Below are 21,613 nucleotides of genomic sequence, written 5' to 3' on the forward strand. Positions count from 1 at the left end.
ATTGGTAATCGGGAGCTCTTGGCTATGAAGTGGGCTTTTGAGGAGTGGCGTCATTGGCTTGAGGGGGCTAGACGTCAGGTGGTGGTATTGACCGACCACAAGAATTTGATTTATCTTGAGTCTGCCAGGCGCCTGAATCCTAGACAGGCGCGCTGGTCGTTATTTTTCTCTCGGTTTAATTTTGTGGTTTCTTACCTACCGGGTTCTAAAAATGTGAAGGCGGATGCCCTTTCTAGGAGTTTTGAGCCTGATTCCCCTGGTAATTCTGAACCTACAGGTATCCTTAAGGATGGAGTGATATTATCTGCTGTTTCCCCAGACTTGCGACGGGTCTTGCAGAAGTTTCAGGCGGATAGACCTGATCGTTGCCCGCCTGGTAGACTGTTTGTTCCGGATGATTGGACCAGTAGAGTCATCTCGGAGGTCCATTCTTCTGCGTTAGCTGGTCATCCTGGAATCTTTGGTACCAGGGATTTGGTGGCTAGGTCCTTCTGGTGGCCTTCCCTGTCGCGAGATGTACGAGGTTTTGTGCAGTCTTGTGATGTTTGTGCTCGGGCCAAGCCTTGTTGTTCTCGGGCTAGTGGATTGTTGTTATCTTTGCCTATTCCGAAGAGGCCTTGGACTCACATCTCCATGGATTTTATTTCTGATCTCCCTGTTTCTCAGAAGATGTCTGTCATCTGGGTGGTGTGTGACCGTTTCTCTAAGATGGTCCATTTGGTCCCCTTGCCTAAATTGCCTTCCTCATCCGAGCTGGTTCCTCTGTTTTTTCAAAATGTGGTTCGCTTGCATGGTATTCCGGAGAATATCGTTTCTGACAGGGGAACTCAATTCGTGTCTAGATTTTGGCGAGCATTCTGTGCTAGGATGGGCATTGATTTGTCTTTTTCGTCTGCTTTCCATCCTCAGACTAATGGCCAGACCGAGCGAACTAATCAGACCTGGGAGACTTATTTGAGGTGTTTTGTGTCTGCGGATCAGGATGATTGGGTTGCCTTTTTGCCCTTGGCGGAGTTTGCCCTCAATAATCGGGCTAGTTCTGCCACCTTGGTTTCTCCTTTCTTCTGTAATTCGGGGTTTCATCCTCGTTTCTCTTCCGGTCAGGTGGAGTCTCCGGATTGTCCTGGAGTGGATGCTGTGGTGGAGAGGTTGCATCAGATTTGGGGGCATGTGGTGGACAATTTGAAGTTGTCCCAGGAGAAGACTCAGCAGTTTGCCAACCGCCGTCGTCGTGTTGGTCCTCGTCTTTGTGTTGGGGACTTGGTGTGGTTGTCTTCTCGTTTTGTCCCTATGAAGGTTTCTTCTCCTAAGTTTAAGCCTCGGTTCATCGGCCCGTACAAGATATTGGAGATTCTTAACCCTGTGTCCTTTCGTTTGGACCTCCCTGCATCTTTTTCTATTCATAATGTCTTCCATCGGTCATTGTTGCGCAGGTATGAGGTACCGGTTGTGCCTTCCGTTGAGCCTCCTGCTCCGGTGTTGGTTGAGGGTGAGTTGGAGTACGTTGTCGAGAAGATCTTGGACTCCCGTGTTTCCAGACGGAGACTTCAGTATCTGGTCAAGTGGAAGGGCTACGGTCAGGAGGATAATTCTTGGGTGACAGCCTCTGATGTTCATGCCTCCGATTTGGTCCGTGCCTTTCATAGGGCTCATCCTGATCGCCCTGGTGGTTCTGGTGAGGGTTCGGTGCCCCCTCCTTGAGGGGGGGTACTGTTGTGAATTTGGTTTCTGGGCTCCCCCGGTGGTCACTAGCGGTACTGCACTTGTGTGCTTCATCTTCTCTGTTCACCTGTTTCCATCAGGATGTGGGAGTTTTCTATTTAACCTTGCTCCTCAGTCATTTCTATGCCGGCCAACAATGTTACCAGAAGCCTTTCTGTTGCATGTTCCTGCTCCTAGACTACTATCAGCTAAGTTGGACTTTTAGTCCTAAGTTTGTTTTGCATTTTTGTTCCAGTTCTCTGTGATTGAATATTTCTGAGGCTGGAAGCTCTTGTGAGCTGAAATTGCCACTCTGGTGTCATGAGTTGATATTAGAGTCTTAAAGTAATTTCAGGATGGTGTTTTGAAAGGGTTTTTCAGCTGACTGTGTAGTTCCCTTTTCTGTCTTCCTACTATCTAGTAAGCGGACCTCAATTTGCTAAACCTATTTTCATACTTCGTATGTCAATTTCCTCTGAAATCACCGACAATATATGTGGGGGCTACTGTCTGCCTTTCGGGGAAAATTTCTCTAGAGGTAAGTCAGGTCTGTATTTTCCTCTGCTAGGGTCAGTCAGTCCTCCGGCTGGCGCTGGGCGTCTAGGGATAAAACGTAGGCACGCTACCCGGCCAGTGTTAGTTGTGCGGTAGGTTTAGCTCACAGTCAGCTCGAGTTCCCATCTTCCAAGAGCTAGTCCTTTTGTATGCTTTACTACGTTCTCTTGCCATTGAGAACCATGACAACTGCCCCTATGTACAAGAATATAACTACTATAATACTGCTCATATGTACAAGAATATAACTACTATAATACTGCTCCTATGTACAAGAACATAACTACTATAATACTGCCCCTATGTACAAGAATATAACTACTATAATACTGCTCCTATGTACAAGAATATAACTACTATAATACTGCTCCTATGTACAAGAATATAACTACTATAATACTGCCCCTATGTACAAGAATATAACTACTATAATACTGCCGCCCTATGTACAAGAATATAACTACTATAATACTGTCCCTATGTACAAGAATATAACTACTATAATACTGCTCATATGTACAAGAATATAACTACTATAATACTGCTCCTATGTACAAAAATATAACTACTATAATACTGCCCCTATGTACAAGAATATATCTACTATAATACTGCTCCTATGTACAAGAATATAACTACTATAATACTGCCCCTATGTACAAGAATATATCTACTATAATACTGCTCCTATGTACAAAAATATAACTACTATAATACTGCTCCTATGTACAAGAACATAACTACTATAATACTGCCCCTATGTACAAGAATATAACTACTATAATACTGCCGCCCTATGTACAAGAATATAACTACTATAATACTGCCCCTATATACAAGAATATAACTACTATAATACTGCTCATATGTACAAGAATATAACTACTATAATACTGCTCCTATGTACAAGAACATAACTACTATAATACTGCCCCCTATGTACAAGAATATAACTACTATAATACTGCCCCTATGTACAAGAATATAACTACTATAATACTGCCCCTATATACAAGAATATAACTACTATAATACTGCCCCTATATTCAAGAATATAACTACTATAATATTGCTCCTATGTACAAGAATATAACTACTATAATACTGCTCCTATGTACAAGAATATAACTACTATAATACTGCTCATATGTACAAGAATATAACTACCATAATACTGCCCCTATGTACAAGAATATAACTACTATATTACTGCTCCTATGTACAAGAATATAACTACTATAATACTGCCACTATGTACAAGAATATAACTACTATAATACTACCCCTATGTACAAGAATATAACTACTATAATACTGCCCCTATGTACAAGAATATAACTACTATAATACTGCTCCTATGTACAAGAATATAACTACTATAATACTGCCCCTATGTACAAGAATATAACTACTATAATACTACCCCTATGTACAAGAATATAACTACTATAATACTGCCCCTATGTACAAGAATATAACTACTATAATACTGCTCCTATGTACAAGAATATAACTACCATAATACTGCCCCTATGTACAAGAATATAACTACTATAATACTGTCCCCTATGTACAAGAATATAACTACTATAATACTGCCCCTATGTGCAAGAATATAACTACTATAATACTGTCCCCTATGTACAAGAATATAACTATTATAATACTGCTCCTATGTACAAGAATACAACTACTATAATACTGCCCCTATGTACAAGAATACAACTACTATAATACTGCCCCTATGCACAAGAATATAACTACTATAATACTGCTCCTATGTACAAGAATACAACTACTATAATACTGCTCCTATGTACAAGAATATAACTGCTATAATACTGCCCCTATGTACAAGAATATAACTACTATAATACTGCCCCTATGTACAAGAATATAACTACTATAATACTGCACCTATGTTAAAGAAAATAACTACTATAATACTGCTCCTATGTACAAGAATACAACTACTATAATACTGCTCCTATGTACAAGAATATAACTACCATAATACTGCCCCCTATGTACAAGAATATAACTACTATAATACTGCTCCTACGTACAAGAATATAACTACTATAATACTGCCCCTATGTACAAGAATATAACTACTATAATACCGCCCCTATGTACAAGAATATAACTACTATAATACTGCTCCTATGTACAAAAATATAACTACTATAATACCGCTCCTATGTACAAGAATATAACTACTATAATACTGCCCCTATGTACAAGAATATAACTACTATAATACCGCCCCTATGTACAAGAATATAACTACTATAATACTGCTCCTATGTACAAGAATATAACTACTATAATACCGCTCCTATGTACAAGAATATAACTACTATAATACTGCCCCTATGTACAGGAATATAACTACTATAATACCGCCCCTATGTACAAGAATATAACTACTATAATACTTCTCCTATGTACAAAAATATAACTACTATAATACTGCCCCTATGTACAAGAATATAACTACTATAATACTGCTCCTATGTACAAGAATATAACTACTATAATACTACCCTCTATGTTCAAGAATATAACTACTATAATACTGCTCCTATATACAAGAATATAACTACTATAATACTGCCCCTATGTACAAGAATATAACTACTATAATACTGCCCCTATGTACAAGAATATAACTACTATAATACTGCTCCTATATACAAGAATACAACTACTATAATACTGCTCCTATGTACAAGAATATAACTGCTATAATACTGCCCCTATGTACAAGAATATAACTACTATAATACTGCTCCTATGTACAATACAACTACTATAATACTGCCCCTATGTACAAGAATATAGCTACTATAATACTGCCCCTATGTACAAGAATATAACTACTATAATACTGCTCCTATGTACAAGAATACAACTACTATAATACTGCTCCTATGTACAAGAATATAACTGCTATAATACTGCCCCTATGTACAAGAATATAACTACTATAATACTGCTCCTATGTACAAGAATACAACTACTATAATACTGCCCCTATGTACAAGAATACAACTACTATAATACTGCTCCTATGTACAAGAATATAACTACCATAATACTGCCCCCTATGTACAAGAATATAACTACTATAATACTGCTCCTATGTACAAAAATATAACTACTATAATACTGCTCCTATGTACAAGAATATAACTACTATAATACTGCTCCTATGTACAAGAATATAACTACTATAATACTACCCTCTATGTACAAGAATATAACTACTATAATACTAATACTGCTCCTATATACAAGAATATAACTACTGTAATACTGCTCCTATGTACAAGAATATAACTACTATAATACTGCTCCTATATACAAGAATACAACTACTATAATACTGCCCTATGTACAAGAATATAACTACTATAATACTGCCCCTATGTACAAGAATATAACTACTATAATACTGCCCCTATGTACAAGAATACAACTACTATAATACTGCCCCTATGTACAAGAATATAACTACTATAATACTGCTCCTATGTACAAGAATACAACTACTATAATACTGCTCCTATGTACAAGAATATAACTGCTATAATACTGCCCATATGTACAAGAATAGAACTACTATAATACTGCTCCTATGTACAAGAATACAACTACTATAATACTGCTCCCATGTACAAGAATATAACTACTATAATACTGCCCCTATGTACAAGAATATAACTACTATAATACTGCACCTATGTTCAAGAAAATAACTACTATAATACTGCCCCTATGTACAAGAATACAACTACTATAATACTGCTCCTATGTACAAGAATATAACTACTATAATACTGCCCCTATGTACAGGAATATAACTACTATAATACTGCTCCTATGTACAAGAATATAACTACTATAATACTGCTCCTATGTACAAGAATATAACTACTATAATACTGCCCCTATGTACAAGAATATAACTACTATAATACTGCCCCCTATGTACAAGAATATAACTACTATAATACTGCTCCTATGTACAAGAATATAACTACTTTAATACTGCCCCTATGTACAGGAATATAACTACTATAATACCGCCCCTATGTACAAGAATATAACTACTATAATACTGCCCCTATGTACAAGAATATAGCTACTATAATACTGCCCCTATGTACAAGAATATAACTACTATAATACTGCCCCTATGTACAAGAATATAACTACTATAATACTGCCCCTATATTAAAACTATAATGGTGGACCAGGTAAAAGAATATAATTACTATGATAATTCTGTCTCAGATCACTTACCAGACTTAGGCTACGTTCACACGATCCTTTTTTTGGTCCTTTTTTTTTCAGGTCCTGTTTTGGAAAATCCGCAGTGTAAAACTGCACTGCTGATTTCCCGACTGTTTCGTCTGCGGATTCCTCTGCGGGTTTTCAACAGCACTTTCCTATTGGTGCATGTTGAAAACAGGAGCGGAATCCGCAGCAAGAATTGACATGGTATTTCTTTTTTTCCGCAGAAAATCAGCGCGGATTTTCCAGCGGAAAAAAGGATAGTGGGCACAGCAGTTGGAGTTTTCCATAGGGTTACATTGTACTGTACCCTGCATGGAAAACGGCTGCGGATCCGCAGTGCAAAATCCGCTGCGGATCCGCAGCAAAAAAAGGATCGTGTGAACGTAGCCTTAGAATGAAACTGTGCATAAAGAGGGGTCAAAGGCACTAAAAATGTACACTTTTCTAAATGAGAAATTTAGTACTTGGTGCACTTTCTAGAATATGAAATGTTTCTTTGCATAAATCACTCAGTCACCGGTCACCTTTTCCTGTCTGTTCATGGTCTGCTGCATCTGGCTGGAGCTTATATGTTTAATAATCTCCAGTAAAATGTCTTCATTCCCCATCCTGGCGCAGTAATGCAGTGGAGTCTCCCCAGTCTGCAGAGAGGAAAAAATAAATTTTTACCAGCATAGATGAAATCTACCATCAAAATTCTACATATCACTGACAATGTAAGACCGTATAAGTGTCAGTACAGTAATAAAGTAAATCTGATAAAACTAGCAAATGATAGAGGAAATATACAGTAAGCTGAGAAAAATGGTCCAAAATATCTGTTTATATGTAATATTCAAGGTGCAATGATATATTGTTTCAATTTCTTAATATTATAGCACTAACATAATCTATGGCCATTTACAAGAACAGTGATTGATTATTCATATTCTTCTACAAGGGCAGTATTATTCTAGTTATATTCTTGTACATAGGAGCAGTATTATTCTAGTTATATTCTTGTACATAGGGGCAGTATTATAGTAGTAATATTCTTATACATAGGAGCAGTATTATAGTAGTTATATTCTTGTACATAGGGTGCAGTATTATAGTAGTTATATTCTTGTACATAGGGGGCAGTATTATAGTAGTTATATTCTTGTACATAGGAGCAGTATTACAGTAGTTATATTCTTGTACATAGGAGCAGTATTATAGTAGTTATATACTTGTACATAGGAGCAGTATTATAGTAGTTATATTCTTGTACATAGGGGGCAGTATTATAGTAGTTATATTCTTGTACATAGGAGCAGTATTACAGTAGTTATATTCTTGTACATAGGAGCAGTATTATAGTAGTTATATTCTTGTACATAGGAGCAGTATTATAGTAGATATATTCCTGTACATAGGGGCAGTATTATAGTAGGTATATTCTTGTACATAGGAGCAGTATTATAGTAGTTATATTCTTGTACATAGGAGCAGTATTATAGTAGTTATATTCTTGTACATAGGGGCAGTATTATAGTAGTTATATTCTTGTACATAGGAGCAGTATTATAGTAGTTATATTCTTGTACATAGGGGCAGTATTATAGTAGGTATATTCTTGTACATAGGAGCAGTATTATAGTAGTTATATTCTTGTACATAGGAGCAGTATTATAGTAGTTATATTCTTGTACATAGGGGCAGTATTATAGTAGTTATATTCTTGTACATAGGAGCAGTATTATAGTAGTTATATTCTTGTACATAGGAGCAGTATTATAGTAGTTATATTCTTGTACATATGGGCAGTATTATAGTAGTTATATTCTTGTACATAGGGGCAGTATTATAGTAGTTATATTCTTGTACATAGGAGCAGTATTATAGTAGTTATATTCTTGTACATAGGGGCAGTATTATACTAGTTATATTCTTGTACATAGGAGCAGTATTATAGTAGTTATATTCTTGTACATAGGAGCAGTATTACAGTAGTTATATTCTTGTACATAGGAGCAGTATTACAGTAGTTATATTCTTGTACATAGGAGCAGTATTATAGTAGTTATATTCTTGTACATAGGGGCAGTATTATAGTAGTTATATTCTTGTACATGGGGCAGTATTATAGTAGTTATATTCTTGTATATAGGGGCAGTATTATAGTAGTTATACTCTTGTACATAGGAGCAGTATTATAGTCGTTATATTCTTGTACATAGGGGCAGTATTATAGTAGTTATATTCTTGTACATAGGGGGCAGTATTATAGTAGTTATATTCCTGTACATAGGAGCAGTATTATAGTAGTTATATTCTTGTACATAGGAGCAGTATTATAGTCGTTATATTCTTGTACATAGGGGCAGTATTATAGTAGTTATATTCTTGTACATAGGGGCAGTATTATAGTAGTTATATTCTTGTACATAGGAGCAGTATTATAGTAGTTATATTCTTGTACATAGGGGCAGTATTATTGTAGTTATATTCTTGTACATAGGGCAGTATTATAGTAGTTATATTCCTGTACATAGGGGCAGTATTATTGTAGTTATATTCTTGTACATAGGGCAGTATTATATTCCTGAACAGAGGAGACAGTATTATAGTAATGATATTCCTGTACGTAGGAGCAGTATTATAGTAGTTATATTCTTGTATATAGGGAGCAGTTTTATTCTAGTTATATTCCTGTACGTAGGAGCAGTATTTATATTCTAATTTTGCCCACTTATTGCTTGGTTTATTGTTTTGCTCTCCAGTATTGTAATCACTTTTCTCCTGGGTCCCGTGCGGTTGTCTTCCATGATCACTGTCTGGAGTGGAGGACTGTGCCGGAGCCAAGTGCCGGATATCGTTTATATAGAGGAGGTTTCAGCATAAACATTGATGTGTATGAAGCTGGGGTCTATGTACTGAGCCGGCCCCTGAACGTGCCGCCGGCCCGGAGAGTGGCAGCTGATCCCTATGTATAGCCATAAATCTTCGTAGTAGTCAACAAGCTTTTCTGCACTGTAAACTTTCCAAATAAATATTATTATAGCACTTAGCATTTATTTAAATTTCGCTGTGGGATGTGAAAGGTGCCGGAAACATAATGCATGACAGTAATGCTCGAACAGGAACATCGGGTATTTTGTCAAGTTTTCTTGTTTTTCTAAATGTATTTAATTAATTGTACTTAAACATATTTTCTCTAATTATTATTATCTTAATCAAAGATTTAGGGGACCGATCGGCATTCAGGTGAGTACACTGCTCCAATACTAAGTCCGGGGCAGAATTCCAGGATTAGCAAAAGCAGAGATTGGGCTACAATTAATATTTCAATGTAGGAATAACAGCCTGGGAGCGTCCAATTATTATCATTTAGCGATTGTGACAGCGATGCAGTTTAATATTGATATCCAGAAGGTTTTTGCATCTGTCTTGGTAGAAAATGTTCGGGTGCGCTGATCTATAGATGTCTTTTCCTAATTATGCAGGTAAGAATTCTGCTACTTTCTACCTTGTATGAATTGCCTAAATTTATGCACAGAAAATCTATATTCAAAAGGGTATAAAATAAAGAACACTCCGGAACACATTGGAGATTGTTGGAAATCTGAACCTGGGCATTTCTCATTCTCATGTAATCATTGCTGCTAACAATGGATATTCAGGGTTCTCCTCACCTGCGATGTGGAGGAAATATCAGCATCATGATCCAGCAGGAGTCTGATGATCTTCACAGCCTCTTCCTGACAGTGGATCAGGTTTTTACCCACGGCCGCTGCTAGATGTAGAGCTGTTTCCCCTTCCTGGAAGGAAAATATCCACCATTATCATATAGTCTGACAGCAGACCAGATACCCCCACCGCCCACCAGGATCTGCTCTGGAGCTCGTCGATCATTGGAGATTTACCATCTGTGACCTACCTGGTTGGGTTTCCGGACAGAGGCCATTGCATCCGCCGGGCTCCGCTCGCTGGTCAGGTAGTTAAGTATGACCTCCACAATGGGCAGGTGACAGTGCCGGACGGCGGTGTGCAGGGCGCTCTCTCCAGCCTGGGATGACACGGTCACGGTCAAATGAGTGATGGTCCCCAAACATTCTGCGGGTGCTAAGATTTATGCAATCTGACGGTGATCTCCATGACGCTATGACACAACACTATATAGGGGAGGCGAGTGATGTTCCCCAGGCCAATGCCAAACAAATGATCCATAGGTGCTAAAATAAATGCATAAAATATATCCCCGCGGCACAGACAGAATACAAGCTTTTCATCAATATTTGCACTGTTAGGCCACATTCACATGTTCAGTATTTTACACAACAATGGAACAAAGGAATGACTGAATATGAAGCACCTTTGACTGCCACGTGACCTCTCCTCCTTCTTCCATCAATGTTCGGATCATCTTTACATTGCCATATTGAGCGGCTGTATGCACTGCAGTTTCTCCGTTCTGAGAAGAAGAAAAAAAATGACACTAATAAGAGTGGAGATACAAGAGCTAAGAAAAAGACATATTTCTGAGTTCAATGGGGGCTGTATGAATTCATATGCAGTGAGCTCCCCCTAGTGGTGGCTGTATAAATCTGTATATAGTGAGCTCCTCCTAGTGGTGACTGTATAAATCTGTATATAGTGAACTCCTCCTAGTGGTGACTGTATAAATCTGTATGTAGTGAGCTCCCCCTAGTGGTGACTGTATAAATATGTATGAAGTGCGCTCCCTTTAGTTGTTTCTGTATAATCTGTATATAGTGAGCTCCCCCTAGTGGTGGCTGTGTAAATTTGTATATAGTGAGCTCCCCCTAGTGGTGGCTGTATAAATCTGTATGTAGTGAGCTCCCCCTAGTGGCGCCTAAATAAATCTGTATTTAGTGAGCTTCCTCTAATGGTAGCTGTATAAATCTGTACGTTTTGAGCTTCCTCTAATGGTGTCTGTATAAATCTGTATGTAGTGAGCTCCCTCTAGTGGTGGCTGTATACATCTATACGTAGTGAGCTCTCCCTAGTGGTGGCTGTATAAATCTGTATGTAGTGAGCTCTCCCTAGTGGTGGCTGTATAAATCTGTATGTAGAGAGCTCCCCCTAGTGGTGGCTGTATAATTCTGTATGTAGTGAGCTCCCCCTAGTGGTGATTGTATAAATCTGTGTATAGTGAGCTCCCCCTAGTGGTGATTGTATAAATCTGTATATAGTGAGCTCCCTCTAGTGGTGGCTGGAAGCAGTGAGAAATGTACAGCAACATCCAACCCGATGGCGGCATGAGGTGAAGCAAGAGATTAATCTTCACTAGCCTTCCATGGTAAGGACCTCGCACAACAAGCAATTTCATTGGGAGTTAGGAATGATATCGGGTGGTGTCCTACTCACCACTCGCTCCATGTTGACATCAGCTCCGCTCTTCAGCAGGATCTCGGCCACTTTCTCACCATCTTTTATCCGCGCTGCAATGTGTAACGGAGTCTCCTGGTCCTAAGTGATAAATGGACGCGTCACGGTATAGGAGTCAGCCTGCAACTTTCTAATGTACTTTCAAACCATCACCAACTTCTAGATCTCTGTTTGCTGTCAATGAATGGAAACCCTGTTCATTAAAGTAGTTTTTGACAGGTGGGTTCCTCAGGAGCGCCTTCGGGGGGGTCTCTATTTTTGACAGACTGTCCTACTAATTAGAATTAGGTAACGAGTGCATCATTCCTGGCATTAGCACATAGGTCTTCATAGGAGCTTTATACACAAAACGGTGGGAGATCCTGTAACCAAGACTTCGCAGAACTACATCAATTTTATCTGGTGATCATTCGTATTCTCGACAAAGAGTAACCAAATCTCAAGAAACGTCAGGATGGAGACTGATATAATGGGGTTCTCAGGGGCCCCTATTACCCCAGAATTACATCACACATACTAATGGGGGATATGTAAAGCAGTTTGCGCCCATAGCAGTATGTCTACCCATTTTGAGCCCAAATTGACAACCTGTGACTTTTCGGGTTTTGCAAACTACAGCAGAGGTTGTCAGGGTACGATGGGAGTTGTTACTTTGTAACACCCAGAGGTCGGAGAACACGGACGTAGATGAAAAATGCAGCTGAGAATAAGTGAGAGATCCTTGTAAAGTTCTGCAATAAAAAGAAACTGACTTTATTTTATGGATCTGGGCACAGGAATAAATCCGGGCTCCCAGCAGAGATGAGTCACGTCTTTGACTTCATAATGTGTCACAAATGGAAGACGCAGCACAAAGTCCTGATGGATCAAGTCCTATAAAGCCATCAGTGATACATTCATGGCTACATTGTATCAGCATGTGGGACTCTGTCGCCATCCTGTGGCCGTATCAAGTAATAGGCATGGGAAGAAGCAACAAGGGGATTGAATTTCAGCTCTTTGTAGGGGCTTCTTCTGGACCCCCTCTATTAAACAACTACTTTACAGGGTAAAAAAGAAATAAAAATAAATGAAACAATGTATTTAACTTTCACATGGGCCTTTGTGCTCTCACCTTCCCTCCTTTGGGTTGTACTTGTGCTCCGAAGCCGAGCAGGGTCTGGACCACCTGCGGTTTGGAGTTCTCCACAGCAATATGGAGGGCGGTATAATTCTCCTTGGTTTTAGCATTGACTTGAGCCCCCTTCTGTAACAACGCTTTTACCACAGCAGTGTGCCCCCTCCTGGCTGCTGCATGGAGGCACAATGCCCCTGACTGCAGGGCAAGGAAAACATACAACACCATTATCAATAATAATAATATTAATATACAGGGGTCTACAGACTGTTTCCAACATTTAATATAATATATAATGTACAAATGTGCTAGCCATTAATAGAGACAGCCTTTAAAATAAATGTAGCTGTTTTCTCAGGCCCTCATGGGCGGTGCTTATCAATTAGACCCTCCCCTGAGTAGCTTATTTTCACTGAATATAAAAATAATACTATTTTCCTTTTCACTTCAATTAAATCTAATATAAACAAAGTTGTGCCCTCAAGATTTGGATTGTTGGGGATCCACGTGATAAGTTAGTCAAGTACAGTAAATAGTGAGGTTGCAAAAAAGACACAGCCTCATATTATCCAGCACAGAGGTTTGTTTTTTTTCTTTTACATGTCCTCCAAATTTGTAATCAAAGCCGCCATTCTTTACACTGCAGGCTGCATTCAGAGAACCGTGTAAATTTGTAAGAGGACAATGACTGTCTGATTTACTTCTCTACTACTAAAGTGGTATTTGACCTTGGCGAGTCCATTAGGTGGCACATGACGCTGACATTAATTTCCTACACACCTTATTGGGCATATGTAGCAGGACGCCCTTCTTCAGGAAGGTGAGCGCAGTTTCTGAATGTCCACACTGGGAGGCGATGTGCATTAGAGTGTCGCCGTCCTAGGAAGTAAATCAGAAGAACATGAGGAAATATAAAAAAGGATTTGGGGAATTATTTGGGGTTAGAGGGGCTTTGCCCAGGAGCAGGGAGGACTGTAGGACATCAGCACTGGTGCTCCCCCTTGTGGTTACTGGGTAACATTGCAGCTCCTCCTGGAAATAATGTGCAGGAGCTGCAGACTTCTGTTATGTAGCTGGTGGGTGTCAGAGCCCCAATCACGTTTTCTTCTAGTTTGTTTTTGACAAAATATGAATAACTTAAACAATAAAGGCAAAGTATAAAGGCTGAGACTTCTCTGTTTTGCATCGGCCTTTATGTTTGGCACAAAAACAGGTTAAAAATGCACAAGAGAAGTAGCTTAAAGATTCTTCTCACCTTAGTCCGAGCTAAAACATTGGCCCGAAACTTTTCTGTGAGTAATTCCACAATCCCGGAGTGTCCCCTCTCTGCAGCAACATGCAGGGGAGATCTGTCCATCTGCAGAAAACACAGAAGGAATTAACCCCATGATGTAATGTCATGTGTGATACTGCCTGCTGAGCTCTGTATCTGAGCATGTCATGTGTGACACTGCCTGCTGAGCTCTGTGTCTGAGCATGTCATGTGGGATACTGCCTGCTGAGCTCTGTGTCTGAGCATGTCATGTGGGATACTGCCTGCTGAGCTCTGTATCTGAGCATGTCATGTGGGATACTGCCTGCTGAGCTCTGTATCTGAGCATATCATGTGGGATACTGCCCGCTGAGCTCTGTGTCTGAGCATGTCATGTGGGATACTGCCTGCTGAGCTCTGTATCTGAGCATGTAATGTTGGATACTGCCTGCTGAGCTCTGTATCTGAGCATGTCATGTGCGATACTGCCTGCTGAGCTCTGTATCTGAGCATGTCATGTGGGATACTGCCTTCTGAGCTCTGTATCTGAGCATGTCATGTGCGATACTGCCTGCTGAGCTTTGTATCTGAGCATGTAATGTGGGATACTGCCTGCTGAGCTCTGTATCTGAGCATGTCATGTGGGATACTGCCTGCTGAGCTCTGTATCTGAGCATGCCATGTGGGATACTGCCTGCTGAGCTCTGTATCTGAGCATGTCATGTGGGATACTGCCTGCTGAGCTCTGTATCTGAGCATGTCATGTGGGATACTGCCTGCTGAGCTCTGTATCTGAGCATGTCATGTGGGATACTGCCTGCTGAGCTCTGTATCTGAGCATATCATGTGTGATACTGCCTGCTGAGCTCTGTATCTGAGCATGTCATGTGTGATACTGCCTGTTGAGCTCTGTATCTGAGCATGTCATGTGGCATACTGCCTGCTGAGCTTTGTATCTGAGCATGTCATGTGTGATACTGCCTGCTGAGCTCTGTATCTGAGCATGTAATGTGGGATACTGCCTGCTGAGCTCTGTATCTGAGCATGTCATGTGTGATGCTGCCTGCTGAGCTCTGTATCTGAGCATGTAATGTGGGATACTGCCTGCTGAGTTCTGTATCTGAGCATGTAATGTGGGATACTGCCTGCTGAGCTCTGTATCTGAGCATGTAATGTGTGATACTGCCTGCTGAGCTCTGTATCTGAGCATGTCATGTGTGATACTTCCTGCTGAGCTCTGTATCTGAGCATGTCATGTGGCATACTGCCTGCTGAGCATTGTATCTGAGCATGTCATGTGTGATACTGCCTGCTGAGCTCTGTATCAGAGCATGTAATGTGGGATACTGCCTGCTGAGCTCTGTATCTGAGCATGTCATGTGTGATGCTGCCTGCTGAGCTCTGTATCTGAGCATGTAATGTGGGATACTGCCTGCTGAGTTCTGTATCTGAGCATGTAATGTGGGATACTGCCTGCTGAGCTCTGTATCTGAGCATGTCATGTGTGATACTGCCTGCTGAGCTCTGTATCTGAGCATGTCATGTGTGATACTGCCTGCTGAGCTCTGTATCTGAGCATGTAATGTGGGATACTGCCTGCTGAGCTCTGTATCTGAGCATGTAATGTGGGATACTGCCTGCTGAGCTCTGTATCTGAGCATGTCATGTGGGATACTGCCTGCTGAGCTCTGTATCTGAGCATGTCATGTGGGATACTGCCTGCTGAGCTCTGTATCTGAGCATGTCATGTGGGATACTGCCTGCTGAGCTCTGTATCTGAGCATGTCATGTGCGATACTGCCTGCTGAGCTCTGTATCTGAGCATGTCATGTGGGATACTGCCTGCTGAGCTCTGTATCTGAGCATGTCATGTGGGATACTGCCTGCTGAGCTCTGTATCTGAGCATGTCATGTGTGATGCTGCCTGCTGAGCTCTGTATCTGAGCATGTAATGTGGGATACTGCCTGCTGAGCTCTGTATCTGAGCATGTAATGTGGGATACTGCCTGCTGAGCTCTGTATCTGAGCATGTCATGTGTGATACTGCCTGCTGAGCTCTGTATCTGAGCATGTCATGTGTGATACTGCCTGCTGAGCTCTGTATCTGAGCATGTAATGTGGGATACTGCCTGCTGAGCTCTGTATATGAGCATGTAATGTGGGATACTGCCTGCTGAGCTCTATATCTGAGCATGTAAAGTGGGATACTGCCTGCTGAGCTCTGTATCTGAGCATGTAAAGTGGGATACTGCCTGCTGAGCTCTGTATCTGAGCATGTCACGTGTGCTACTGCCTGCTGAGCTCTGTATCTGAGCATGTCATGTGTGATACTGCCTGCTGAGCTCTGTATCTGAGCATGTAATGTGGGATACTGCCTGCTGAGCTCTGTATCTGAGCATGTCATGTGTGATGCTGCCTGCTGAGCTCTGTATCTGAGCATGTCACGTGTGCTACTGCCTGCTGAGCTCTGTATCTGAGCATGTCATGTGGGATACTGCCTGCTGAGCTCTGTATCTGAGCATGTCATGTGGGATACTGCCTGCTGAGCTCTGTATCTGAGCATGTAATGTGGGATACTGCCTGCTGAGCTCTGTATCTGAGCATGTCACGTGTGCTACTGCCTGCTGAGCTCTGTGTCTGAGCATGTCATGTGGGATACTGCCTGCTGAGCTCTGTATGTAAGATGATGAATAGCAATTAACATTGGGGCTAAAGCTATACTTTTGTCCTTTTCAGTATCAGCAAACGCTACTTTTCAACTTTCTAAAGGTAGTGAATATTGGGCAGAGAGTTTCTCAGCTAAGGAGCCCCATCCTGAGTTAGGAGCTGCCCGGGGTGGTACCTATGTTGTGCGCCTCCTATGGACTGCAGTTATTATAGCTGATAGAGTGAGAACTCCATCAATAGAGGCGGCTCTGGATACTGCCGGTTACTGCGAGTGTTCCTGCTGCTGCTGGAAACCACCAAGCCCTGGGTCACACTACAGTGTGTAACCACCAAATATAATCGGCAAGCTCAGCTCCTCAAACCTGATGTGTTATTTCCACATTTTGTGCCTCAATTCTGATGTGAAACTACCAAGCTCGGTACCTAAACTTTCATGCATCAACACCAAGCTCTGTACCTAAATTTCATGAGCAACCACCAAGCTCTGTACCTAAACTTTCATGTGCAAGCACCAAGCTCTGTACCTAAATTTTATGAGTAAACATCAAGCTCTGTCCCTATACTTTCATGTCTAATCACCAAACTCAGTTCCTAAACTTTCATGTGTCACCCCCAAGCTCTGTTCCTGAGCTCTGATGTGAAACCACCAAGCTCTGTGCTTCAATCTGATATGTGAACAACAAGAGCTGTGACTACATTGTAATATGTAACTGCCAAGTGCGGTGCCCTCACTGGGAGACTCACAGCCGCATCAGTGGCTCAATAATCTTCTGCTCCAGGTGAAGCATGTGCTAACAGATCACACAATCAGAACTGATCTATAAACAGATCTATAAACCCCAATACAAGACGAGAAAGGACAAAATAAAGAGTAAAATACAATCCCACATAGCAGGAGCGGCCACGAGTTACCATGTCAGTGAGGTTCGGGTCGGCTTTACTTTGATGAAGGAACTTCACAGTCATCTCATCACCTTCCCAGGCTGCAACGTGGAGCGGGGTCTGACCGTCACCCTGGGCCAGAAGATCTACTATTAGTAAATCGATAGATAATAGGTAGATGATAGATAATAGATAATAGATAGATGATAGATAATAGATAAAAGATAATAGATAGATAGATAATAGATAACACAGGTCAACAAAAAAATTTTTTTTTTTTCTGGTGTCCAAAATATTTTAATGAATTTAGGGTATTTTTGGGGTGCTGATTCTGAATATGTCATCAGTTTTGCCAGATTGGCTCAAGTTTTTGAGATTTTTGGTATCTTATTTATAGCACTTGTTGGTAAATGCGACGCATCATCTCATTAATTTCTTTGGATTAGTACTTGAACTGAGCAGTTCTCAATATAGTTTTGTGTTAATTAGTGTTCTAAAAGTTTGTTCATAGCTTGATTTTTGCACTAACTTTATGTTGTTGTCTGTTTTCCAGTGAAAAGCATGAACTCATCAAGAAGAAGTTGTCTTAACGATCCAGACTCATTCTGTTACATTTGTGGTGAATACACACTGCCAAAACATAGAAGAAACATAACAGACTTCGTAAAAAAAGTGTATTTTGCCTATTTTGGGGTTATGCTTGGGGACCAAGACAAGTTTTGGGCACCACACATAGTGTGCAAAGCATGTATCGAATTATTACGAAAATGGAGCAAAGGACAAAGAAAAAGCTTCAAATTTAGTGTTCCAATGGTGTGGAGAGAGCCAAAAAATCATTATGATGACTGTTATTTCTGTGCAGTGCAAGTGCAAGGATTCAATAAGCATAAGAAACGAAAATGGGAGTAACATGGAATCTGCAAGAAGGCCTGTCCCTCATTGTGAAGATGTGCCTGTACCTGTGTTTACCAGAAATAACAGTCATCATGATGATTTTTTGGCTCTCTCCACACCATTGGAACACCAAATTTGAAGCTTTTTCTTTGTCCTTTGCTCCATTTTCGTAATAATTCGATACATGCTTTGCACACTATGTGTGGTGCCCAAAACTTGTCTTGGTCCCCAAGCATAACCCCAAAATAGGCAAAATACACTTTTTTTTACGAAGTCTGTTATGTTTCTTCTATGTTTTGGCAGTGTGTATTCCCCACAAATGTAACAGAATGAGTCTGGATCGTTAAGACAACTTCTTCTTGATGAGTTCATGCTTTTCACTGGAAAACAGACAACAACATAAAGTTAGTGCAAAAATCAAGCTATGAACAAACTTTTAGAACACTAATTAACACAAAACTATATTGAGAACTGCTCAGTTCAAGTACTAATCCAAAGAAATTAATGAGATGATGCGTCGCATTTACCAACAAGTGCTATAAATAAGATACCAAAAATGTCAAAAACTTGAGCCAATCTGGCAAAACTGATGACATATTCGGAATCAGCACCCCAAAAATACCCTAAATTCGATGAAATATCTTTGGCACCAAAAATGCTGTTGACCAGTGTAATAGATAGATAGATAATCTAATATATAAAGCTGAATGTGTGTATGTGTGTATGTATGTGTGTATGTGTGTGTGTGTATGTCCGGGATTGGCATCTGCACCGTCGCAGCTACAGCCACAAAATTCTGCACAGTCACACGTCTGGACCCTGAGAGCGTCATAGGCTATGTTGTGAGGCGAAATTTTAACCCCACGCATTCCAATTCACCAAACAATTTTGCCCCTATCTACATAATGGGGAAAAAGTGAAAGGAAAAGTGTTGGAGGCAAATTAACAGCTGCCAGATGTGAACAAGGGGGACTTAAAGAATGACAGCGATGGCGCCAAAGAGTATATACTGTACAGTTGCTAAGGTGGGGCCCCAACATGGGATAATCACCACACCACCACGGGGATATGAACACACACACAAAATGCGCCACACACTACCACGTGCATGAACACATATACCACCCTCAGCGCACATTTCACCACACATACACCAACCTCGCCACATAAAAGTCGAAACACAAAAGTCGCCGCTCAAAACTCGCCACGCGCAAAACTCGCCACATGCAAAACTAGGCTCATGGAAAACTCGCCACATGCAAAACTAGGCTCATGGAAAACTCGCCACAGGCAAAACTTGCACACGCGGAAAAATTGCCACATGCACAAAAGTTGCCTCACACAAAACTTGCACATACTCAAAATGCACCACCCATAAAACTCGCCACGCGCAAAACTCGCCATGCGCAAAACTTGCTGCACACAACTTGCTACACTAACCTGTCACATGCAACTCGACACAAAAAGTTGCTACACGCATGTCGCCACACAAAACTCATCTCACAAAAGTCGCTACATACATGTTGCCACACGTAACTCAACACACACAACTTGACACATGAAACTCGCCCTAAAACACACACAAGTCTGGTATTATCCTTCAAAAATAAAAATCTGATTAATAAGCAGACAAACTACAAGAGCAACAAATGTATCATATAGGAAATACAGCAGCTGTCAGTCTCATGGCCAGTCTATTATGTGTATGTGTGAGCTAATATATACTGCCAGGGGGGAGGGCTTACTGTTGGCTGGGGATTTATCAGGCTGCCAATTTAGCTTACAAATACTGAGGTAAAAATACTGACCAAATAACGTGTGAACGAGGGCTAATACAGGAGGAGATGACATACAGATATATACTATATACAGGAGGAGATGACACACAGGTATATACTATATACAGGAGGAGATGACACACAGGTATATACTATATACAGGAGAGATGACACACAGGTATATACTATATACAGGAGGAGATGACACACAGGTATATACTATATACAGGAGGAGATGACACACACATATATACTATATACAGGGGAGATGACATACAGGTATATACTATATACAGGAGGAGATGACACACAGGTATATACTATATACAGGGGAGATGACACACAGGTATATACTATATACAGGAGGAGATGACACACAGATATATACTATATACAGGAGGAGATGACACACAGATATATACTATATACAGGAGGAGATGACACACAGGTATATACTATATACAGGAGGAGATGACACACAGATATATACTATATACAGGAGGAGATGACACACAGGTATATACTATATACAGGAGGAGATGACATACAGGTATATACTATATACAGGAGGAGATGACACACAGATATATACTATATACAGGAGGAGATGACACACAGGTATATACTATATACAGGAGGAGATGACACACAGATATATACTATATACAGGAGGAGATGACACACAGGTATATACTATATACAGGAGGAGATGACATACAGGTATATACTATATACAGGAGGAGATGACACACAGATATATACTATATACAGGAGGAGATGACACACAGGTATATACTATATACAGGAGGAGATGACACACTGGTATATACTATATACAGGGGAGATGACATACAGGTATATATATTACATACAGGGGAGATGACACACAGGTATATACTATATACAGGGGAGATGACACACAGGTACATACTATATACAGGGGAGATGACACACAGGTATATACTATATACAGGGGAGATGACACACGTACATACTATATACAGGAGGAGATGACATACGTATATACTATATACAGGAGCAGATGACACACAGATATATACTATATACAGGAGCATATGACACAGGTATATA

At 40.4% G+C, this 21,613-nt stretch overlaps 1 protein-coding gene across 1 annotated transcript in view; it reads right to left on the minus strand.

Moving 5' to 3' along the window:
* The window catches only part of LOC143783081 (uncharacterized), a 76,141-nt gene that overhangs the window by 44,775 nt on the left and 9,753 nt on the right, over nt 1–21,613 (minus strand). Inside the window, exons 7-15 of the mRNA XM_077271317.1 lie at nt 17,880–17,981; nt 14,304–14,405; nt 13,829–13,927; nt 13,046–13,246; nt 11,911–12,012; nt 10,895–10,993; nt 10,460–10,588; nt 10,215–10,340; nt 7,083–7,199 (exon numbers count right to left, since the gene is read on the minus strand). Coding sequence (XP_077127432.1) covers nt 7,083–7,199; nt 10,215–10,340; nt 10,460–10,588; nt 10,895–10,993; nt 11,911–12,012; nt 13,046–13,246; nt 13,829–13,927; nt 14,304–14,405; nt 17,880–17,981 — 1,077 coding nt within the window. The remainder of the gene's footprint in view (nt 1–7,082; nt 7,200–10,214; nt 10,341–10,459; nt 10,589–10,894; nt 10,994–11,910; nt 12,013–13,045; nt 13,247–13,828; nt 13,928–14,303; nt 14,406–17,879; nt 17,982–21,613) is intronic.

The sequence above is a fragment of the Ranitomeya variabilis genome, chromosome 6 (genome assembly GCF_051348905.1).
Source record: "Ranitomeya variabilis isolate aRanVar5 chromosome 6, aRanVar5.hap1, whole genome shotgun sequence".
Taxonomy (NCBI): Eukaryota; Metazoa; Chordata; class Amphibia; order Anura; family Dendrobatidae; genus Ranitomeya; species Ranitomeya variabilis.